At 38.2% G+C, this 25,495-nt stretch overlaps 1 protein-coding gene across 4 annotated transcripts in view; it reads left to right on the forward strand.

Annotated features, from left to right (window-relative positions):
- Positions 1–1,083: 1,083 nt before the first annotated feature.
- Positions 1,084–25,495, forward strand: part of MDM1 (Mdm1 nuclear protein) — a 32,262-nt gene continuing 7,850 nt past the window's right edge. For 2 of the 4 annotated variants that reach the window (XM_042469545.1, XM_042469548.1), the window contains exons 1-12: positions 1,084–1,245; positions 2,866–2,983; positions 4,032–4,393; positions 5,863–5,997; positions 6,571–6,750; positions 12,090–12,211; positions 13,522–13,621; positions 18,789–18,827; positions 19,194–19,369; positions 20,682–20,972; positions 24,285–24,427; positions 24,525–24,655. In XM_042469545.1, the coding sequence (XP_042325479.1) occupies positions 1,228–1,245; positions 2,866–2,983; positions 4,032–4,393; positions 5,863–5,997; positions 6,571–6,750; positions 12,090–12,211; positions 13,522–13,621; positions 18,789–18,827; positions 19,194–19,369; positions 20,682–20,972; positions 24,285–24,427; positions 24,525–24,655 (1,815 nt within the window). In that variant the 5' untranslated portion in view covers positions 1,084–1,227. The remainder of the gene's footprint in view (positions 1,246–2,865; positions 2,984–4,031; positions 4,394–5,862; positions 5,998–6,570; positions 6,751–12,089; positions 12,212–13,521; positions 13,622–18,788; positions 18,828–19,193; positions 19,370–20,681; positions 20,973–24,284; positions 24,428–24,524; positions 24,656–25,495) is intronic. The other 2 variants (XM_042469547.1, XM_042469546.1) reach the window with 2 other exon arrangements.

The following is a 25,495-nucleotide window of genomic DNA, read 5'->3' on the forward strand; positions in this document are numbered from 1 at the left end:
GGTTTTATAGTATTGTACTTTTAACTATGGGTTTATGTTTTTTTAATTGCATTTTGACATGCTATACCTGCTCCTCTAGCAGAGGTGGGAAAGAAATAAAATTTATTAGTATCATAATTATTGCTTATATAGGATTGAAGCAATCCATACAGGAGGGGAAAAACACATACACTTTTCCTTTATTTATTTTTTACAGAGTTCATACAACTGAAACGAGATTCCTAGCAGAGGCAGAAAAAACTCTCCAAGGCTGCATCTGCACTGTAGAAATAATCCAGTTTGACACCAGTTTAACCACCATCGCCAAATGCTATGAAATTCTGGGATTCGTAGCTTGTTGTGACACTAACACTTTTTGGGAGAGAAGGTTAAATGTCTCACAAAGCTACAGTTCCCAGACTTCCATAGCATTGAGCCATGGCGGATAAAGTAATGTCGAACCAGATAATCTCTGCAGTGTGGATAATGTGGTGTAGCACTTTGAGTGTTGGACTAAATACTTTGGCGACCAGGGTTCGAATTAGAGCTGGGCCATGGAAACTCTCTGGGTGACGTTGGGCAAGTCACACTCTCTCAGCCTCAGAGGATGGCCTCTGAACTTCAAACCTGCCAAACAAAACAAAACCAGGATAGGTTTGTTTTAGGTGGGAAAAAGACTTGAAGCCACACACACAACCACAACTTTGTCGCAGCCACAAGTGTCCAAAACACACCGCAGCAGAAATAATCCAGTTTGAGTTTATTCCCAAACTGATATTCTAATAATATTATTGTTTTTCTAATGTACAGTTTAAAAATTTAAATTAATGTTTTAACTGCCCTCTGGCTCAATGCTAGGGGAATTGTGTGAGGTGTAGTTTTTGTGAGAGATTTTAGCCTTCTCTTGGTGCCACAGCGAACTACAACTCCCATGATTCCCTAGCACTGAGCCAGAGGGTCCTTTGCGGAGGGGGGGAAGAAGAGGAGTGGAATAGCCTGACCTCCCCCCTCCGCTGCCTCCCTTGTTTGAGAGGAGATGGAGATAAAGGCATTAAGGCAAAGCAATCCGCCGGTTCTGATTGGGTGGCTCCCCGCGCAGGCGCAGAGCCACCCAAGCCCTCTGGCTTAGCAGCAGCCAGTTTTGTCAAGGAGACAGTAGTGTTTATAGCTACGTCGCGTCTCCCTCCACCTCTTCCTTCCCCCTCCCCTTCTGTAACCGTTCAGAGGTCTCTCGCCAGGTGAAGAGTCATGCCTGTGCGCTGGAAGGTGAGGAGGTCCATTCTTCTCTCTCCCCCCCGGGATATAACTTGGTACTGCCCGCTCTGGCCTCTTCAGTTTCACAGGGAGCATCCATTGTAGTCACACGGGGGTGTTGGTGGTTCTGTTCTGGAGTGGATAGGTGACGTCACTCAATCTTTACCTGAGTTCTTGCTTGAGAGAGGGAAGAGAGTAACAAGGGGTTGTTGTGTGCCTTCAAATCCTTTCCAATGAGATCTTATGGGGTTTTCTTGGCAAGAGTTGTTCAGATTGGGTTTGCCCCCATGGCCATCCTCTGAGGCTGAGAGTGTGTGACTTATTGCCCAAGGTCAGATTCCAAGGCTGAGTGGGCATTGGAACCCTGGTCTCCAGAGTCACAGAGCATTACAATACAAATGCAACAACTTGTTGTTGTGTGTCTTCAAGCCTTTTTCCTACTTAAGGTGACCCAGTCATGGGGTTTTCTTGGCAAGAGTTGTTCAGAGGGGGTTTACCCCCATGACCATCCTCTGAGGCTGAGAGAATGTGACTTGCCCAAGATCACCCAGTGGGGCTCCAAGGCCAAGCCGGGATTTGAACCCTGGTCTCCAGAGTCATAGTCCAGCACTCAAACCAGTATATGCCACGCACATGACAACATGCTTTCCTTTCCCCCATTTATGTAGAGGTTGGCCTTTATGTACAAAACAACAAAAGAGTAATGGTTTAGGATACATCTGCAGGGAGAACAAAACCAACTCCTTTGCTATAGATTGATTTGGTTCCTGGTGAAAAGAACGCCCAGAGACTTTGCAGGTCTTCTACAAACAGAGGAATCATGATAATAAAGGGATTCTCACAACACCCTTTGCTTGTCAGAACAACTGGTAAATAGTATAAAAGGGAAATGATCAATTGATCCATACTAATGAGGGTATGGATATTTCCTTCCTCTTAGAAAAGGAGCAGATGTGGAGGACACTTTATTATGGTGGAAATCCTGTGTGAGGTTTATAGTGTAAGCCCATGGAAAAATTAGGGGGGAAAACATTTTTGTCCTTGTTTTTCCTGAATCATGGTAAAATAAAATATCCCATAATTGATTCCCCCCTTACAATTTTTTCTTGTTTCTTTCCACTCCCCCCCCCTCCATTTTTCCAGGGGAAAATGGGAAAAAAGTGGGGAAAAAACAAGAAAAAATTGAAAAAAGGAATTCATTCAATTATAGATTATTTTATTTTACCATGATTCAGGAAAAAACATGGACAGAAATGTCCCCGCCCCTAATTTTCCACGGTCCTTCACATCTCTAGCCCCCACATGACTGATCAGATTGGTAGCCCCTAACTCCATTCCTGTGGCTACCTATGGTTTTCTGTTCGTGTTTAAAGATAATCGTGAATCCCCTAGCATAATATGATTGTGTCTTTAGTAGTATAGAGAGTCAGCATGGTGTAGTAGCTTGAATGTTGGACTAGGACACTAGGAGACCAGGGTTTGAATCCCCACTCAGCCATGGAAATCCACTGGGTAACGATGGGCAAGTTACATGCTCTCTGCCTCAGAGAAAGGCAAGGACAACCCCCTCTGAACAAATTCTGTGTTGAAATGTGCCATGAATTACTCTTGCATATATTTGTCTTGCTGTAGGGACTGAGTGAGTACAAGAGGAATTTCAAATGGAGAAAACCAGATCAGTCTACTAACCCTTGCAGTCCTCCGCGTGAGCAAATATGCCGATGGGCTGGACTTCGGTCAGATGAGTTTGGTAAGCCAAATTATTTATGTCTTTCTCAGGCACTGTACCGCTCTAGAAAACAATTATATTAGTTATTGATGTTTTATGTGTTTATACAGGATTTATTAATATGAAGACATCCAGACTTACAAACAATATGAAAATAGGGTGCATTGTCTTATGTTTTTATATGCATATGTTCATGTTGTACATTGTTTTGGTAAAAATATTTTTATTAAGTAAGGTATTTATCTTCCAGTTTGAAATATCCCTGCAAACTAAGGATTGCAAACCATTGTGTTATATTGGCTTGAAAGCATCACTCAAACCAGTGTGTTAGAAGAGAGAAGTGCACTAAACAAACAGACAGGGGGCGGCTCACAGGAGGACTTTTCAGACAATACTATAATATCATAAGAAAATAAAGGACAGAACAAGGAGGGACATCTTTGCTGGTTTCAGGCACTCCAAATTGCTGCTTCAATATGAACCTGAAAGATAAAGCAGAAGTAACAGAGTGTGGAGAATAGGTTGCAAAGAAACATTGCACAACATCATTATTGATAATGTGGCATATCTGTTAAAGCATTTACAGTGGGCCCTTGGTATCTGCTGGGGTTTGGTTCCAGGATCCATGGATACTCAAGTCTTATTAAATATAATGGCACAGTAAAAGGGTATCCCTTATATAAAATGGTAAAATCAAGGTTTGTTTTTTTGAATTCATATATATATTTTTAAAAAATATCAAGCTGTGGATAATTGAATCGGTGGCTCAGGAATCTGTAGATAAGGAGGGCAGACTGTAATCTTAGCTTCCAGTTTTCTGGCTTTGTGAATATTAAGTCAACAGAAGATAGCCTTAACTCATGTCTTAAAGTGAACAGTTTTAAAATATTTAGTAAGTATTCTTAGCAGTGTTTCCTAAATAAGATATGAATTTATTATATAAATGTCTTTTGCACTTTCTGTTTTTGACCTGTACTTAACTGCTGTAGGGAAAGAACAGAAAGCCCTGGGAGTCAGAGACCAATACAAAATTTTAGGGAATGCTGATTTGAAATTCCCTATTTTACAGGAATCTCAAGAGAACCAAAGTTTATTTCCAAAAGAAAAGTACCTTATCAGAATACACAGGTTTCAAAATCCTTTGAATGGAATGGGGAAAATGAGTCAGAAAAAGATACATCATCAGAACCTGAAATACACCGACCATTGGAGATACATGCCAGTGAAAGCAGAGATGATACAAATCAGGAAAAAATTAAAACACCTGATGCACCCAGACTTCCAGAAAAAACACATTCCAATTCTTCAGGTTCTAGATCTGAATTAGCAATAGCTCTTCCAAAAAGCAAGAAGGCATCATCCGTACCTCCGCTGGAAGAAAAGAGAATATTAACATCTGCCCAAAAAGACTTAGAGAAAATAAGCAGTGGGGTAAGGAATTCCTAAAATGTTTCCTAAATAATAATAATAATAATAATAATAATAACAACAACAACAACAACAACAATATTTTCTGTTTTGATGGTGCAAGTAAAACTGATATTCTAATAATAATTAAACTATTTTCTAATGTGCAATTAAAAAACTGTTTTTTAATGCATTAAGGGACTTTGGTTTTGAAGGGCATGGCAGTGATTTGGCCTTACTGCTGCAGTGGGGTGGAGGAAGCAGGGGAATTTGGGCTACCATTGACCGAGCTGGGTGCTTCCTAATAAGGCAAGGCAAGCAAAAGATCCTGGGGAAGAATGGTTTAAAGCTGTGCTTAAGCTACCCAATGTGGGGAACTAGTAAGGGTTTTCCCTCAACGGCCCAGGGACTGGCACCATGTTTGTATCCATTGACCACAACTTTCTTTTCTGGAAACCTGCCTGGGCTGTCAGCTAATGCTCGTGGATTGGTAATAGTCTATAGACCACCACTTTGAGTAAAACTGACATAAAGAATAGGAGAGCAGTGGATAGAGATATTGATGGAAAGAAAAGTGGACAAGTGAGTGGTCTAGATAAAATTGTAGGAGAAGACCAAAGAGGGAAATAAAGTTGGCCCTCCACATTGGCAGCTTTGACTTTTGTGGATTTGATTATTTGCGGTTTTGATTAATATATTTTCTCTAGGAATCTCTAGGTCCTCTATTGCAACTCTTCTAGAAGTTGACTTAGAAGTTCCTACAGAAAACATTTTTCTGGGCTTTTAAAGGTTCTCCATCATGATTCTGTGATCAACCTCTGGCAGATATTGACCACAGAGTTGCACAAGGAACTGGAGATTCCTAGAGAGGTATTCTCTTAGGTAAAAAAATAGTGGTTTTTTTTTATTTGCAGTTTTTCCACATTCACGGGGGTTCTTTATCCCTAACCCCAGCGAATGTGGAAGGACCACTGTCATACCTATTTAGGGATATAAATACCTAAATAAATAAATAATAAGAGTGTGACCTAATACAAAAATACTCGGACGTTAAACAGTTCAATAGGACTTAATGTCAGGTCTACTGATACAGATGGGATTGTAGCTTAAAACTAGGAGAAAGCAAACTTATATTGGTGGAGACAAATGTAAGGGAGGCAAAGGTTTGCACATTGATTTGAGATAAATAGTTACTTGCAGATCTTCAGGTTTATTGTTTCATGGTCATATTGAGCAAACTTTATTTTGTTTCAAACCCTTATTCTCATTTTAAATCATCAATAATTTTATCATTGATACTAAGGGAGTAGGATTTAGCTGGCAAACATATACATTACATAGGAGCTTATAGAATGCAACTGTATACTTTGCCCTTATCAATAGGCTACAAATAAATATCCTGACTAGTATTAAACAACTGCTCTACTAATAAGTCACTGGCATATGAGAAGATGGCGCAGATTCTTGAATTTATTATCAATATCTGTTGATAGTTTAACAGAGCTCTGCAGAGGAAAGCAGGTATGAATATTCCACAGTCAAGTAGCTTCCCTAGAAGTTCTGAGTATCAGCGGCAGTTTGTTTGGAAAACTCCTCAAAAGCTGTCTCCAGTTCTTGCAGCAGATCAGGTAACCTTCAAAGGATTTAAAATAATTTCTTTAACAAATAGCTTGACCTGTATACGTTTGTGTAAAAGTAAACCTGAGTTTAGTGGGCCTTTTATCTGACTAAGTTTGGATAGGAATTAAGTGTATATGAAATAATATGGATATACGTACAACTGCAATCCTATGTAGCTTTTCTAGGAAGTTTCACTGTACTCAGTGGGACTTAATACCAGGTAACTGGATGTGGGAGTGCCAAATGATACATTAAGCTTGGTGAACAAAATGTTAACTAGTTGTTTCTCAAATGAAAAATATGTCAAATAAGTAATCTGGAGAGGTAAAATTAACAATTGTGAGGATATGGTTCGTGTTTACTCCATTACAGAAGTCCCATAATATCTGTAATATATCTTAGCATCTTATTTTGGGAGAAAGGTGGGATATAAGTGCAGTAAATAAATTAGTAGCAGACACTCCTCAGTATAGTGTGGCATTGTGTAGCAAACGTAAGCATTAAGTCCCACTGATTTCCATGGGAAACTTAATTTAACTTTAAAAAACATTATATTAATATATACATTTTTGAATGTTAAGCTTATTTACAGTTCAAGTCCTTCCATTCCTCCATTTAAATCTCCTTTGATTATTCCTGAGACTGAATATGAAAGGAGTTTCAAAGCTTCACCACCTGCAAAAGAACTGAAACACCAGTACTCTTTGGAAGAGAGAGAACATCCTGGATCTGATCCTTTAGAAACTGCTCCTAGGGAAAAGGTATTATTTTGCTACACCTAACTTAAAGATTTGTTTACTTTGTCACTTAATAATTTATATATATAAAACTTCTAAACTCATATTCTCAAACTGAGTTTCCTTAGATTTTCATTTGGCTGACAGTGAGATATGGGGAGAAGAGACTATCTTTTTAAAAAAGAGGTATACATTCAGCATCACCAGCATGTTAGAACTTCTCTTCTTACACTACCTTCAGTCCTTGGTGCCACTCAAAGACCAGGTCCAGAGGAGTTCCCAGAACAGATTTTCAGGATCAGTTTGACTTTCATATGAGGTTGAGAGATTTGCCCTGTGGGTTTCCATGACTGAACAGGGCTTCAAACCTAGTCCAAATCATCCATCATGCTGGCTTATATAAATACACCATGCCTGCCCCAATTGTGGGCTTATTATCAGCGGATTTAAGATGTTGTTAACAGGCACATGTGTATGCGGTCCGGGCAAAGTGGCCACGTGCTTGTGCGCTGCTGTTAAAAACTGTGTCACTTAAGTTTTTGCCATCCGCAGGGGGTGGGGGTCTGGTACAGAACTGTGGATAAGAGGGACCTACTGTATATAGGCATAGTAATAAACAGTTGATTATGAACTTAAAAATTTATATGTATACACATACACTGAGTTTTGTGTGTGTGTATATCTGTCTAGATAATGTACACACAAACACACACACACACACGGATTGCTCTTCCTGTATAACATCTTGAGTTTATATAAGTACAGTGGTACCCCGGGATACGAATGCGCCGCGTTACGAAATTTCCGGGATACGAAAAAGCTCCATTGAAAAAAACTGTTCCGGGATACGAAGGTTTTTTCGGGTTACGAAATTTTTTTCGGCGTGAAATTCAAACACGACCGCTAGCCGCGCTTTGGAAAAGCCTTTTTCGGCTTGCGAAATGCATCGGGTTACGAACGCCGCGGCGGAACGAATTAATTTCGTAACCCGAGGCACCACTGTATATATACATAATAATGTACAGTTGATTACAAACTTAACTTTATACAAGACCAGAGCAATCCTGTTGTATGTGTGTATGTATCTGTGTGTGTGTAAAGGGAGAGAGAGAAAGAGAAAGAACCTCTGGCAGAGGAACTACAATGCAGAACTTGCAGAAAGTTTCACACACACCTTTTGACTTTTTCACATTTTGTCATATTACAACCTGGAATATAAGTGCTTTTAACTAGCATTGTTGCCTTTTGAAGTATACACAGTAAAGGTGCAAATATTTTTCCTGTGGCACAAATGTTAAGTAAACAAAGTGGCTTATAATCCTGTGCATCCTTACCATTCCAGAAAAATACCTGGCATGGCCTTCTTGAACCTTTACCATCAGGTGTACCCTGCTAGTGGAACATATATATATATCTGCAGAGCTTTCCATAGCTCTATCAAAGTGCCTCTAGTGGCAGAAGTGGCACTCCATGATGATCTCTTCTTGCTTCCTGTGTTCCTTATCTGGGCAAATAATGACTGTATGCTCACAGCATGGCTGTGCTTTACTGAACCATTCTCTTAATCAGATATTTTAGTTCAAATGCTTCTGGATATTAATAAAAGTCTAAGATATATATACGCCATATAGAATTTAATAGAGTTTATTTTGAAAATCTCATTTGCTAAACATAAAGCTGCTTCTGTACTGCAGAAATAATGCAGTTTGACCCTGCTTTAACTGCCCTGGCTCAGTGCTATTGAACTCAGGTAGTTTTGTGAGAGATTTAGCCTTCTCTCACAGAGGACTCTGATGTCACAATAAAGTACAAATCCCAGGATTCTGTAGCATTGAGCAATGGCAGTTAAAGCTGTGTCAAACTGCATTATTTCTGTAGTGTAGATGTAGCCACAAGTCAAATGTACTAAACCAGATCTCTTAAAGATAACAGAATTTTAAATAAAAAATTCAAGATTTTCTAGAAAAAAAATTATATAGTTTTTTATTATGCATTTTATAAGTACAATAAAATCTAAGAGATAAAGAAAAGAAATAGAAAACAAAGAAAGAAAAAGTTAGGAAAGGGAAGAAGCGGGGCAGGGGCGGAGGAAGACTTTCAAACCTCCTTATGGACGTTATAAATGCCAACAATTATTCATAACTGCTCACACTATGTCTATAGCAATTCACTTTTCCCAATAAACTATTCTCATTAATTATCAAATTCACAAATCACCAGTATATTTCCCCCCACAAATAATAACTGAGGGGTCAGATCACACATCATATCCATTTCTCTTTATCAGCTCTTTTATTATCTTGATATTGAAATGTTCATAACTTATTTCATTTGCAGTCAATGTTTTAATCCCTATATCTGTCAGATCTAAAACTCATAAAACATCTATAGAAACATGAAATGTTTATACAGTATTCCCCCCACATTCACAGGGGTTAGGGGTGAAGGACCCCCACAAATGTGGAAAAATTGTGAATAACTCTCCCTCCCTCCAGTTACAAGGCGGTGAGGAGGGGTTGGAGAGGAGTGCACACGCTTGTCCCTCCCCCTGCCCTGTAACTGGTTCAACTGGGCCAGTTACAGAGTAGCAAGGAAAGGTTGGAGAGGAGTGTGCACACATGCCTCTTTTCCTTTCCCTGTTGCCCTGTTACTGGTTCAGCTGGGTTAATTACAAGGCAGCAGGGAGAGGTTGGAGAGAAGCATGTATGTGCACTTCTTTCTACCTTCCTCCAGTGCCTCAGAGAGCTTCCCTGAGCTTTCTGAGCCATCAGAAGGAAGTGGGGGGTGGGACTCGTACACACTGCTCTCACCATTCCTCTGATGCTTCAGACAGCTCAGGCAAACCCTCTGAAGCATTGGAAAAGGGGGGAGAGAAATGCGTGTGGATTCCCCCACCTGCCAATGCCTCAGAGAGCTGGCCCCAGCCTTCTCAGGCATCGGAAGGAGGCCGGGGGACTCACTCTCCCTTCCTCTGGCTGCTGCCATGCTGATCCCCCAAGCCCCTTTCCAAGATGCCCTCGAAAGGAGCAGGGTTGGCGTGTTTACCCTTCCTTGCTTCTCCCTCCCCCCTGGGATTTTTTCTTTCAAAAAGGAAAAGCCCAGGACGGAGGAGGAGTGTGTGTGTACGTTGCTGCCTTGACCTTGCGAATGACTGAAGCCGCGAGTGTCAAAGCCACGAATGTCAAGAGAAGACTGTACAACTGTTTCCCAGGAACATGTACCGTTCCTTTATACTTTGTAAATAATTTTCCAATATAATCTATCATTTTAATTCTAACCTAATCTAAATCTCTAATCACATATGTTTCTATTATTCATCCATATGTTATCATTAGGGCATTCCATAGCAACGACCCTGTACACTTGACTCTAAGTTGACCTCATGTATAAGTCGAGGACAAGTTTTGGGGATTATGGATTTTGATATGACCCATAGATAAGTCGAGGGTAAAACTTAGGGGCATATAGCAAAGGATCTGAAGCAAAGCAAAACAATGTCAAAGAACTTACAAAATTCCAGCAGACATAGCTCTTTGTGCTCACTTTTAAGGCCAGATAGATGAGAGTGGACTGTAGAGGGTACTTCCAGGACAGATTATACTCTTGCCTTTCACCAGGGGATAGTTCCTTCTTTTAAATAAGAATTAAGATACAGTATTTACATTGACCTGTGGATAAGACGACTCAGGTTTTTTGCACCATTTTTTAAACCTAAATTTCTAGACTTATAAATGAGTACATACAGTATACATCATTTTATAAATATTCATTTTATGCATAAACTTTAAAATTATAACATAATCCAAATTTCAGTCTCTTTAAACCCCCAGTTTAATCCACCAATTCAGTGTAACCAAAATTATTTCCCCATTTTAACCCTTACTCTTAAATTCTATCCATGTGTTAATTTGGAATATTTTATAACAACTACAACTCATTTTAGAGATTCATTTTATAAATACTTTTTTTAACCAAAAAATAATTCAAATCACAGTCTCTTTAAACACACGTTTTCCCATTAAGCCACTAGTATGTTATAACCAGAACTATTTATCTGTTTTAACCCTTACTCTTTAATTTAATCTTCCTTTTATATATAACTCTTAGGTTTTTTCCCCACAGGTCTTAACAAATCTGAGGGTTTCTCACTGCCATTGCTTAAATGAAACCTCAAATCTCATTACAGATGTTGTCTGGAATAGTGACCCCAGTTTAAACCAAACATTCCCTTCCTTTCCCTCCCAGGATTTCTCCCCATCAACACAAACTCATTCTGGCCCAGGCCAGCTCTATCTCTATTCTATTACTTATCCCAGCATAATTGTCTTAAACAACATAATATCCATGCTCATCCCAGCATAGTTCCCAGATTCAACTTGTCTCTTAAGCTGGTCTTCCGTTTTTGTTTCCATGCCTTTGCTTCCCACAATTGGATTGGCCAGATCTTTTCTTCTTCTTTTTCTTTATGTGCATCCAAATTTTCCACTTAGTCACCCATTTGTTTTACATCCTCAATCAGTTGCTTCATTGCTTCCTTAGTTTTGTTAAACTCAGCTTTCAAATCTTAACTCCCTGTTTCAAATACTTAAATTCATCTCTTTATCAGTTTCATTTCTTCCAGCAACATCTGGAAAGTTTCTGAAGAAAAGCTTTATCATTTGTAGGTCTGGCAGTTATAGGATTAAAAGCAAAAGGCAAGTTTCTGGCACTTTACAGTCTCACATTATCTCAGCCTTATTTTCTTTTGAAGGAAGCCAGATAATCCATTTTTTCACACTTCTCCATGTAGGGCCAAACTCTTTAGAGAATTACAGTCAGTATTCTTATTACAAATTCCAATTATTTTACTCTTATACTGGTCAACAACTGAAATAAAGAACTGTACTGTACTGTACAAATAACAATGTAACAAATAATGATAACAAAATAAGAAGTTTCATATCTTTTGACTGTGCATTTTCTTAAGACAAATCTTGTTAAGTTTTCACTGTTTCTTTTTTAACTTGAATCTTGTAAAAAGGCTTTTTCTTTTTTATCAGACATTGTTTAAAAAAAGGAGAAATCACCAAAGCTGTATTTTTGCCACCAGAGGGAAGAACTCTCTTCAGATGTAAATGAAACAATTAAAGATGGTTAAGACAGTAGAGAATTTGCAGATTCATTGTCCTTGTAAGGCATGTATAAGCATTTTGGTGTGAGATGTTTAACCTGCCATAGTCCTATCTGCAAGTCCAGAAAAATGAAATACTCATTGCTATTACATTTATAGCTATTCACATTGAAGATAGAGGTCTAATTGAAATGTAGCTTGTTAATTCTTTGTTGAAAAGGTAAATAAGGGCGTATTGTTATTTTTCCTTCAGCATGAGAAAACAGAAATATTTTTAAAGACAACAGAAAAGCCATCAAAAGAAAGCAAACCAGAAACAGAGCAAAACCAACAAAAACAAAAACATAAGCCTCTCTGCGTACAAAGAAGATTCAGGTAATTACAGTATGTATACTTTAGAATATATATTGTATTCAGCCATTATGTTGTTTTGAAATGGCATATACACACACACACACACACACACACACACATATAAAACTTGTTCATTGCTGAAATTCATTCTTACCCTAATTATATTTATTTGGGTTTAAACTGGTTTTGGAAACATTTTCCAGGAAGGATTTCACCACCCGCTATAGCTTGCTCACCTAACACTCTGGATTGTGACTTGCCTGAAGTTCATGAGATCTGAACCAAGACTTTCTGATTGAAAACTTGACCCCTTTGCAGTAGCAGTACACCATCTTATTAATTGAGATAGTTCATTGAGATATAAAATAAATTCACTAGTTTCATTAAACCACCTTGTTACAAGGGGAAGTGATTTATCCCCAAACCTTGAGTAAGTAAGGTTTACTGTAGTGTGACTACTGTGCAGTACACTCTTTTGATACATAAACTGATCTAATAACAAATGGGAGTTATGTAGATACACAAAAGAGGTTTCTGGTTGATTATGACAGGCTTGGAATTCATAAGGTAGTCTAGTACAGATGAGTAGGTCTTAGAATGTGCTGAGTGCTTGTTTGTTCTGTTACTTGAAGTCAAAGCCTAGCTTGGTGGAGTTGAGGTCCATAGTGTTTTTAAAAGAGACATTATTCCTGTCCATAGGTAATTTTTCTCTTCGGATATGTACAACAAAATCTACAAAAGAGCGATATCTTTAATAGCCAACTGAAATGCATGAAATACATCATGCACATTTTTAAAGCTCTGCTGGTTTCTTCGTGAGGCAACAGATGAAAAGTAAAATTACTTTATTGCTGCTAATGGAATTTAAATATTACCGTCCTTTGTCTCAGTCCCCGTATGGCCAAGAAGGGGAGTGGCCTCTGCCTGCATTGAAATCCCTCCAGAAAACTGAACTACAGCAGTTCATCTGATACAAAGTGTAGGCCTGTGACTCTGACATCATCAATTTTCTTCTCTGGTATGATTTTAAACATCATCAATCTTTGTTTGATAAAGAAGCCAGTAGAGCTTCGAAAGCTTGCATGATGTATTGTACGCATTTAGGTTGGTCAATAACCATATTGCTGTTTTGTGGATTTTTTATTTTGTTGCATGGCTAACACAACTATCCCTGAATATGTTCTTCAGATAAAGTTTGTTTTCTACAATTTTGCCTGAATTTACATCGTACATGAGCTTTAAAAAATATTTAGTATGCGAGCAGTAACCATTATTAAAGTCTTCAGGATAATTACAGTATTTGTTTCCCTCCCTGGCCATCTTTTTCCTAGGAAAATGAACACAGAATACAGATCAAATTTCTTGTCTCCAGCTCAGTACATGTACAAAGATGGAGTTTGGTTGCGTATTAGGGGAAATATACCTGATCAGGTGAGTATGTCTTTAAATATTTCCAGCAATATTCATTTATAGATTCTAAAGGTGTGCTATTTCTTTCTTTCTTTCTTTCTTGGAATTGTACTTTCAAGAGCCACATGGACAAAGGTGGCTCAGGGTGTAACTGTTTTAATATTTGCTTCTTCATACTTTTAAAGATGATACACAGAAGCTGAAGTATGAAACAAAGGCTGCATCCACACTGCAGAAATAATGCAGTTTGACACCGCTTTAACTGCCATGGCTCAATGTTATGGAATTCTGGGATCTGTAGTTTGTTGTGGTGCCAGAGCTCTCTGACAGAGAAGAATAAAATATCTCACAAAACTACAAAATCCAAAATTTCATAGTATTGAGTCATGGTAGTTAAAGTGGTGTCAAACTGCATTATTTCTGCAGTGTTGATGCAGCCCACTAAAGTGCCTTTCTTCCATATGCCCGAATTCCACAGGGGTAAAACTCTCACAAAGATTTACATTTTTTTGATAGAGTATCTCAATGTTCTTGAAAACAAGGAAATTTGAATATTGTTTACATACCTGCTGTTCATATATCTACACATGACATACATAGGTACCTAAACATTTTTTACCTTTCTCTCCCCACCTTCTTTCTTAGAAAAAGTAGTGTGCCATATTTGTTCATATCCCTCTTAAAGTTTGACGTTGTATCAGTGTCCAGAATCATCTATGAAATCTTACTGGCTACAACAGTTTCATTTGTTCTCTCTTGAAATTCTTTTTTATCTGATCCACCATTGGCTAAAAACTTTTAATACCTAGCACATCTCTTCTGTTATTCCTGTATTGGGGGGGGGGGGGGGGGAAGAATCTTCAATAAAAGTTAACAATTAAAAATAATCAACTGTATCATCTTGGAGCCACTTCTGCAGGTTTCTGCACAGGGTATTGATGAGTTGTAAATGGGTCTCTCCTATAGAAAGAAGATAATAATTGTCCTGTTTTTTTCTCATCCCAATTTCTAATTTTTTGAATGTCTTTTCTTACCAGTTGAAGTTTTATCAATGGTGGTGAAATAGGCAGTCTGTTTTTAACCATCACCCCTTTACATGTTGTGCAGGTAACTTTGCATTTCCTGTAAGTCCTTTTATACAGGTTTAGATGTGGATATGAGTTGTTCAACTTAGATTTCTTTAAAGTCTCCTTTACTGTGTGAGTTGAGCTTTCTTGCATGCCATTTGACTAAGGGACAGTGGATTTTCTGCAGTGCGAACTCTCAGTAAACTACAGTAACTCTCAGTCCTTTGCAGATGTACCAAATGCACCATGTAACATTTGTGGTAGGAAACTTTATAATATGATACCACAGGAAACTGGTGTGGAAAGACATACTTTAACACTGTAATACCTCTTTACTGCAGATGATTTCCAAAATGGTTGCTTTCTTATTCAGTTTCTGTTGATATTCTCCAGATTGATTTTTCTTCATGCCAGAACCTTATGGTACATTTCAATTCCTATAGAATCATTATGACTGAAAACTAAGCTGAATACAGTTATTGTATTTTAAAAATGGTTCCACCACATAGTATAAAGTACAGTAGTTGCAGAGAAGGGTCTATCTAAAGCTGCTTCTGTCCCCTTTGAAATTTTCTTCTTTGTTTTTGCTATGATGTGAACAAACATTTACTGTCAATGAGAAGGAAAAACTGTATCTAGTTTCATTTCCTCTTCATCTTTTATATGTGGACATTTTGTCTGTAGGGTAGGGATTTTAAAATAAGCGGGGGTGGGGGGGTGGGGGAGAAGAAAGCTAAATGCTTGTCTCTTTTTTTCCCCTTCTCTGAACACCAAGTAAAACTGAAACTCAGAAAAGGCAACAATAATTCCTCAGTGGCACTCTTGTTCCCCTAATACTTAACACCAAGGTGGCTTAGCTTCTACCCCAAAGAGTCTTATCTCAAAAGAGTGACCATGTTGAAATCTATGGTTATAGTACAGTACAGTGGTAGTTTGAAAGCAATTATACCAAAAACGTATTTTTATATACTATATAATGCATTACATTAGACTTCTGAAAAGTTCATATCAGTCAGTTTATAAACACAGTTGGACTTTCTTGGGCTAGTGTAATTTTGGAATAAATGCTGCTTCCTTTTTCATTTGGGGTTCTTTGTGTCTGTCCATAATTCATCAGAGGCATTCTTGGTATTCGTTTCCTCCTGTGGTATGCAGTTGTTTCTATCATATCTATATTCTGTCAGTATTTGGCTTTTCAGCTTTAATTTCAATGTAGAAAAATAATAAGACATGGGCTTAAAAGTGCAATTTTTGAAATCTTTGTTTTAAATAAAGTATCTAATGGATTGTGTTCTATGCTGTACCTTATTGTATTAATATATGGGTATGTGCTTTTCTAATGCAGTTGTCTTTATAGGGTCACATACATCTTTAAGAGCAGAATTTTGTCACCATGTAAAGTTTGTAGAGCTAATTAATCAAGAATTAATCAAGAATACAGAATAGAACAGAACAGAACAGAATCATAGATTTGGAAGAGACCCCAAAGGCCATCCAGTCCAACTCGCTGCTTTTCAGGAACACAGGATCAAAGCACTCCTGACAGATGGCCATCCAGCCTCTGTTTAAAGACCTCCAAAGAAGGAGACTCCACCACTCTCTGAGGGAGCATGTTCCACTGTCAAACAGTTCTTACTGTTAGGAAGTTCCTCCTTATGTTGAGGTGGAATCTCTTTTCCTGCAGCTTGCATTCATTGTTCTGGGTCCTATTCTCTGGAGCAGCCAAAAACAAACTTGCTCCATCCTCAGTATGGCACTCCTTCAGATACTTAAACAGGGCTCTCATATCACTTCTTAACCTTCTCTTGTCCAGGCTAAGTATACCCAGCTCCCTAAATCTCTCCTCATAAGGCATGGTTTCCAGACCATTCACCAATTTGGTCACCCTCCTCTGGACACGCTCCAGTTTGTCAACATCCTTTTTGAATTGTGGTGCCCAGAACTGGACACAGTATTCCAGGTGAGGCCTGGTCAAAGCAGAATAGAGTGCACCATTACTTCCCTTAATCTAGACACTATACTTTTATTGATGCAGCCTAGAGTCACATTGGCCTTTTAAGCTGCTGCATCACACTGTTGACCCATGTTCGACTTGTGGTCTACTAAGACTCCTAGATCCCATTCACATGTAGTCTTGTTAAGCCAGGTGCCCCCCATCCTATATCTATGCATTTCACTTTTTTTGCCTAAATGCAGAACCTTACATTTCTCCCTGTTAAATTTCATTTTGTTAGTTTTGGCCCAGCTTTCTTCTTTATCAAGGTCATTTTGAATTTTGATCCTCTCCTCTTGGGTATTAGCTACTCCTCCTAATTTGGTGTCATGTTTGCAAGTTGTTTGATAAGTGAAAAAACTTCATTCTGTCCATTTATATCCTGACTTTTTCCCTATACCAGGACTCAAGATGGATTACAAAAACTTAAACAAATACAATTAAACATTTACAAAACCTAAGAAAAGCAGAAAAAGTTATTGTTAAAATGCAATTAAACAAGCCACAGAATTAAAACTATTTTAAACCTTAAAAGTCATGAGATTAAAACCGATAAAACTTTGTGCTATTAAAACACAAAACCATTTAAAAAGTCCTAAATCTGGCTGGAAATGAAGGGAGCCATCCTAGCTCCCTTATGGAGGGAGTACCAAAGCTTAGGAGCAGCCATGAAAAAGCCCTCTTTTGTGTTCCCACCAAATGTGCATGGGAAGGTTGTGGGACAATGATCAAGATGAAGATCTTAGATCTTATGAGAGATATGGTCCTACATGTAGCCTAGACCTGAGCCATATGGAGGTTTAGATGTCATAACCAGCTCTTTGAATTATGTTTGGAAACAGGTCAGCAGACACTGGAACTGTTGTAAGAAGGGAATTCTATGTCCTAGTTAACTGTTTGGCTGCAGATCTTGGGGCGAGTCATTTATTTAAATCTTTCTCTTGCATATATGTCTGTCTGTCTATCTATCTGTGTTTGCTTGCATCCAAGCACATGAGACTTGAAAAAGTACCACAACTATCTGAGGGACAGTCACTGTCCACAATGCAAGCTGTTAACTTTGCTGTTCGTTTAAGATCTGTATGATCACAAATTCCTCAATAGTTTAGGCCTAATGAGAGTCTGAAAGAAGAGTAAGAGTAAAAAAAAAAGGTTGGCTTGCTTTCATTAGTTACGCCAGTCAGTTATGTGGTATGTGTTCTATATCTTTCAATGATTTTGTCAATGAATTCAGCAAAAACAAGTGCTGTCTGCACAATAATTTCCTGCAAATGAAGAGAATAAGGACACCTCGACTTGCACTCAGTTCTGCCTGCATGTTTGAGCCCTAGCATACATGCTGTAGGCTGTGGATGGGGGTAGGGGTATTGACATCCTGCTTCATTACAGATAATTGCCACAATGTCTTCAAGTGCTTAAGTCATAATTCTTTCTGTGTGCAACTATTTAGTGCATAGTACCTTTTCTATGTCTTTGCTATTCAATAAACAGCAGAAGATTGTGCTGCAATCAAATACAGATAATCTTATTCAATGAAATATAGAAAAATAGTATTTTAGCATCCTATTTTAAACCTTGTTTGGGTCGATGAATACATCTGTGCAGTTTGGATTAGGATTCAAAATTTGTAGACTTTGTGAAATAGTTTATAATTCCAAAATACTGCATTCGCTGTAAATAAAATCTGTTATGCCTCTATCTCTTTAGAAAGGAAACATGCTTAATAATTTATTTAATCTTTAAATAATTTTAAATTGTTTGTTAACAATTTAAACACCATCAATCGTACAGAGGCTAGTTCTATGAAAATTATTATAATCCTATAAAGACTTAGAATCAGTTGTTTTAATATTCACAAGCTGTACACAAAATGTACATGGAAGAGCTTAATCTTGAGAATGTCAAAATGGTTATTTTCACGAATGGATCCAAGTAGGACTATTGATTAAGGAAAGTGAGAAAAATGCCTAAAGGAAATTAATTTTTTTAGTGTGAACTCTAAGAGGCAGAATAACACTGTAACCCCAGCAGAATGAATTTGATTATTTTCTGCTCTGATTTAATCAAGTTCGGTAACTTTTATTACTAAGTAAGTAAATATTGTTCATTTCTGTGTTCCTCTCCTCAGGAGTCTCAAAACACTCTAAATACCATGTGGTATATGGAGGTTGGTTGCATCTCAGTTCTTCATGCTTCAACCCATTTCAGAATTCATGAACCTTCAAAAGAAATGCAATGTAGTACTAAGCAGATGCATAGCTAATGTGTTTTTTGTGCTTGCTGAATAATTTATTGACAACTATGCTTTGTCTTGAGTGTTTGAAATGCATGCTTGCTTACAAATAGTAAGAAACTGTTACCTGTACTTGCTTTCCCTGTTCCTTAATATTATTGGTGTTGTGTCTAGTCATGTATTCATTGTCTGTGACGCATTGCTCTGTGCTTTTAATTGTGTCTGCTGACTCATCAATATTGCATAAATATTATCAATGAAAAGGCAAGAAAACTCACAATCTTGTGAAATCATACTTAGGTGAAAGAACTTCGAGAGAAGGCAGAGGCTTACAGGCAAAGAATACGAGGAACTCATTTCTCCAGAGATCATTTGAATCAGATTCTGTCAGAGAACAACAGGCTTTGGGATTTATCCTCAGATTCCAGTGCAGAAGAATCCATTAGCAACAATGTCAGAGCCCTAGATCTTGCAGGGTAAGGGATTCTTGTGTGAAAGAAGAAAAGTTTCAATATGGTGGTTCTAGAAGGGAAACATTTATTGTGCTAATTTTGCTTGATTTGCAGTTAAGGCCCCAAATCATCCCATCGCAGTCTTGACTTCCACTAAATTCCAAAAAAAAAACACCCTATGCTCAAAAAGTCAGCTTTGACATGAAATTCTCTTCCCCCCACCTCCATAACATAATTAGTGAAACAAGGATCACCATAATAGGAGAGACTATTTCTGTGCATTAAAAATTGCTAAGAGTAGTTTCAGTAATGGAAATCAAATTTGATGGGATTTCTTGCAGAATGAAGTGATTAACAATTCACTGTAATGCTTGACTGTTTGGTGCTACAGTCAGTAGAACCTGTGGCAGAATTGTGCCTGTAGCATTTAGTGGGGCTGGGTGCTCATCTATGGCGATAGGTTTTTGCAGGCATCTGTACTACGGTATATTTGCTACAACAAAAAATATGGAGTAAGAGGAAACTATATATTCAGCAGTGGAATATTCCTGTATAAACCCTCAGGTATCTAAGCTTGTATGCTAGGTACTGTAGGTAGGTTTAGCTTTATGCAGCTTTCTCCTGCAGTTTTATGGATTGGATATTGTCTGTAGTTCGGTGCCATGGTAGATACGTAGAGGAGACAATCCACAGATTTATGATAGATGCACCAAAAGATTTCATCTAAGGCATGTCCAGTGGACCTTCTGCCATTTTTTCTTAAATCAGAACAAATCTATGTCATTTTGCAAATATCTTTTGAAAATTTCATAAAAGTTGTCATGCTGCAGATTATGTTTTTCAAGCCCTTATCCTTCATAGACACACAAAAGTAACTGTATAGTTCATTGGCTGTTGGTCACATAGACTGTAATATATGCCAGCATGGTGTATTGGTTTGAGTGTTGGACTGGGACCCTGGGAGACTAGGGTTCAAATCCCTGCTTGGCCATGAAACCCACTGCGTGACCTTGGGCAAAGTGCATGTTCTCAGCCTTAGGAGAAGGCAATGGCAAAGCTCCTCTGAACAAATCTTGCAAAGAAAACCCTATGATAGGTTCGTCTTAGGGTCACCAAAAGTTGGAAATGATTTGAAGGCACAAAACAACAACATAGCAGTTTGAATGACTAACTGTCTGCAAGTAGAATTTTGAATATGTATGTTTCAAATGTAATTCTATCAGATTTGATTTGACATAAATGCCACTATGCATTTGACAGACTTGTATCACTAAGCTTTTGGATATATAGACAAAATAATGGGACTTAATGCACTGTTTGCTTCTTCTTTATAAAGGGTCCCTGAGAAAAAGCTTCCTCCAGGCCCTAAGTTCTTGCCACAATCTGAGTTGTCAGAAGAGTTCCAGGAGAACAACACTGGGAAATTAGGCATGTCAGAAGCTACAACTGTTCCAGTCAAGCGTCGTCTAGTTTGGGATGAACCAGGCAATGATGAACAACTGGAACATCAGATACCGGTGTTAGGAGAAGCAGCAGCAGAAGAAGAAAAAGGAAAAAGGCAGGAATCAGAAGAAGTTAAACAACCAGAAGAAAGTGGTAAAAATACCACTAGAGACGATCAGCAGGAGTAAATATTTAAAAGTATTTCTTTTGAATGCTGTCATTAAGTTACGATGATTATGTACAGTGTCTGTTAAGTAGGGCAATACTAGTTTCATGGCATAATGGAGAAATATAATCAATTGGCATGAGTAAAGTTAGAACTTACTATGTTATGTAGTTTGAACTAGAATTCGTATATTACTAATTAGCCACAAGAGAAATTTCAGACAGAGCTATTCATTCAGAAACTGCCATTTCACTCTAGTTTCCAACCCTGGTTCACAAGGCATATGTAAACTACAGTTCTTGATTTGGATGCAGTCATGAACAGTGGCTTGCTGAAAAAATAGTAAGATCTTAGTCAAGCAAAGCATGCCAGAGGTGGGTGGAGGGAAGGAAAGGTAATTGATGGGCATAAGCGTATCTTCGCCATACAAACCTGCTAGAGCCCTAAGATCTTTAGAAGAAGGCTTTCTCTCAGTCCCGCCAAGATCACAGGCTCACTTGGTGAGGACACGAGAAAGAGCCTTCTTGCTGGCTTCTCCCACCCTGTGGAATGCCCTTCTGCGGGAGGCTAGACTGGCCCCCTCCCTGCTGGCCTTTCGCCGGCAAGTAAAAACATTTTTATGTAGGCAGGCTTTTGGTATATAATGCATAGCAAGGTGGTTTTTATGAAGCAGGTGGTTTTTTAGTTTGTTTTGAACTTTGTATATTTTATGTTATTTTATGTTTTATTTATTTTGTTTTATTTTGATGTTTTTATTTAGATGTTTTATTTATTTTGAATTTTATTGAGATTTTAAATATTTTGCCTGTGGGCTGCCTTGGGTCCCTCTGGGGAGAGAGGTGTCATATAAATGAAATTAATGAATGAATGAATGCTTGTTCATGTACTGTAGGAATAAGCAGTCCATAGAATCTGCATGTTTTGCACTGCAGGCCCTATCAGACTCAGCCAGGGGTTGAGGGATTATGAGAGATGCATTTCAAAAGGCTTTTGCAAGACACCAAATTGCCTGGACCTGATGTAATGCTATGCCATGATTTCACATTGCACCAGAACGACCCCATTAATAAATATGGCATAAATCCAGTTTTTATTCAGTTGGAATAAACCCACTGAACTTGCAAAATCAGCTTTTACATGAGTTCCACTGATTCCATGTTTGCACTAGTGGCAGAGTATAGTCTGATGTCTGTTTTGGTGGCACAGTTGTTAAATCCCTGTACTGCAGCCACTCACTTACAAATCATAAGGTTGTGAGTTCAATCCCAGCCAGGGGCTTAAGCTCGACTCAGGCTTGCATCCTTCTGAGGTCGCTAAAATTAGTACCCAGATTTGAAGTTGAAGGCCTTCATGGCCGGCATCCATAGTTTTTGTGGGGTTTTTTGGGGATTTGGGGGTTGTTTTAGGAAAGTTTTTTCCTGACGTTTCGCCAGCATAGATGCCAGCCACAAATGCTGGTGAAACATCAGGGATAAACTCTTTTAGAACATGGCTGCATAGCCAGAAAAACCCACAAAAAACTATAGTACCCAAATTGTTCAGGGCAATTTCCTTACACTTTGTAAATCGCTTAGGGAGTGTTTAAATGCACTGTTAAGTGGTATAGAAATGTACTTGTGATTGCTTGCTATTGCAAGATAAAAAAACACAAGCATTACAAGAAAGAATGAATAACCTTCCTCTCATGTACCTTTACTGAGAGAAATTTATGTTTGACTTTTCTGAAAATGGCTGTTTGCACAATAAACCATGCCAAAAATGACTTTACTTTAGATCTCTGTGAGAAACCATCTGGAAGATGCAGAAAGTTTGTGTTTTTGAACTATGAAAATAATGAGAAATGGCTCTGAGATGTGCCTTGTGAAACCCTTCAAAACATGTTTAATGTGAACATATTGTGTTGTAAAATGTGTCACTCTTTAGTTATAGCTAAAGAGCAGGGAAGGGGGAGTAGGCACTAGCTATGACTGCATATGCTAAATGGCACACACAGATGCAGGCATAATTACTGTATATATTGGTATACGAGTCGACCTCACGTATAAGTCGGGGAAAAGGTTTTAGGGTCAAAAAGTCATGGATTTCTGGTGGAGAGAGAAGGGTTTAACATTGGATTGGGAAGTGGAGGGAAATGTGGTGTTTGGGGAGGGGGGCAGAGAGATCCAGAGCAGGAGGAGATGGTTGGAGAGAGAAGGTTTTAACATCGGATTGAGAAGAAAATCATCTCTCTTTTTTCTCTCTCTCTCTCTCTCTCTCTCTCTCTCACACACACACACACACACACACACATACACACACACACTGCTTCCTGGGCAGCTCTTCCAGAAATCACAGGGTGGTGCTTCTTTCAGGGCCTTTCTAACTAGCATTACTGTCTTATACTGTATACACTCAACTGTAAGTCGACCTTATGTACAAGTTGAAGGCAAGTTTTGGGGTCAAAATTATGGATTTTGCCATGACCCATGGATAAGTCAAGGGTAAAACCTGGAGGCTCTTTGGTGTGTTTTATGTGTGCCCATGGCAAGAGGGACTCTAATTGAGGCTTTTTGCTCCAACGTTTCAGCTTTCATTTTATCCTTTACTCCCCAGACAGCAGCAGCGCAGGTGGGAGAGGGACTCTGTTTGTTTAAAAGCAATTAATAACCCAGGACTCTTTCTGTTTGGCTCAAAAGAGAAAGAAAGTGCTCTCCTGGCTGCATGGGGAAATCTGAAAGAGCTGCTATCACATTACCATACTAAGTCGACCTGAAATTTTGGGGTCACTTTTGGGCATAAATTTCTCAACTTATAGTCGAGTGTATACATAGGCCAACCCAGGATTTGAAGGTCCATTTTTGGGCATAAACGTTTCAACATATAGTCGAGTATATATGGTAGTGATTAAATAAAATGAAAATTGGAGGTTTGGGAGATAATATTAGAGGCTAAAATTGCACATTACAAATATATGCCATAGTTCCTATGCCATAAGACCATAATGGTGAAGAGGAGAAAGCCATTTTGAATTTGTAGGTCCAGTGTAATTCAGTTAGAATAAAAAGAGTGATTCTGTCTATTAAAATTCAGAAGTAGTCTCTGCATAATGGTTGAGGAAACCAAACTCTCACAGAACTCAGTATAGCTGGATAGTATTTTCAGAAATATCTTGTGTGCTCGTTTTACTTTGTTGTCCTGTTTATGGCCCAAAGGTTCAACTTCCTCTTTTGGTGGAACAGTCAATATATTGTGGGAGAGTAGTCAAGTTGTCAAGATTTTTATTAATTGGTAATTATGCTTAGAGCACTTTTTTACCATGCATATTTTTGTATGCGATGTCATATTTTTCAGAGAAAATGAAAATGTTCCAGGTGCTGATATGGCAGACTCTTCTTCCGAATCTTACAGAGGGGTTGGCAGGCTTCCTACCCCAGAGTTAAGAGCACTTGGTGGAGCGCAAAGAACACATCTTGACCTGACAACACCAGCTACTGGTAAAATTTGTGCTGTTTATTTCAAAATATTTTTTTTAGAAAAGAGTTATGATTTGGAAATTTAATATAAACCATGATGTTTCATATTCTTATTTAGGAGGTGCTGTTTTAGTATCTCCTCCAAAAGTGAAGTCTTCATCTTCTATGCAAGTAAGAAAGGGATCTCCCGAGAAGAATATTTTGGCAAATCAGAACTCAAGGAAAGATATAAAAAGAAAATCTAACATGGTAAGGCACTACATTTCTAAGAAAGCAGGGTGCAAAGAGTTTTGGATCCCCTCCCCCATCCAAATTACAGTAGGTCCCCAATACCGTATGTTCCTGGACTTACCATGGATAGTGAAAAATGCAGATAATTGAGAACACTTTTTTTAAAACCTGAAATGAATGAAGTCTTGGGCCTCTGGTTGAAACATACCAAAGAATTGCACTGGAGAACCTAGAAACGCAAGTAAGTGAAAATGTGTATACCATTCATGTGGACATGGGGGACCTTCTGTATTTTAAACTTTTGTATTTTTACATTTTCAGCATGAAAAAGCTAATTATCTAGCATCATGTCCCAATGAGATTAAAGAAATTACACATTTACAAAATGTAAATGTCACAGTAGTAATTCTTGAGATATTTTCATAACTATAATGGTGTTTATAATAGCTATATTAGTCCTGTGTTATAGAATTTGGTGTACCATATAGAGGAATGGTATGGAAATGGTGTATATGTGAGAAGTCTGCATTGGACATATGGTCATGTAGACATTTGTAGAAATATCAAAAATAACTTTTTTTTAAAAAAAAACCTTGAGGAGTAGGAGGACATCTATGAACATGCTCAGAAGCCATGGAATTTTGAGTATCTACAGAACACAGTTGTATATTGTGGAGAGAAAAATGGGATACGTCTTGTGTGAGAATTCTTTCAGCTGCAGATGTAGTGAAAGAATAGAATGGAGTATACTGGGAAAGGACATCAGTTGCATTGGGCACCTAAACATTCTAGTCTACATTTTATTACAGATCCCAAACTGCTTCTTATGGCTCAACGTCATCTATCATTAGACTGACA

This window comes from Sceloporus undulatus, chromosome 5 (genome assembly GCF_019175285.1).
Source record: "Sceloporus undulatus isolate JIND9_A2432 ecotype Alabama chromosome 5, SceUnd_v1.1, whole genome shotgun sequence".
Lineage (NCBI taxonomy): Eukaryota > Metazoa > Chordata > Lepidosauria > Squamata > Phrynosomatidae > Sceloporus > Sceloporus undulatus.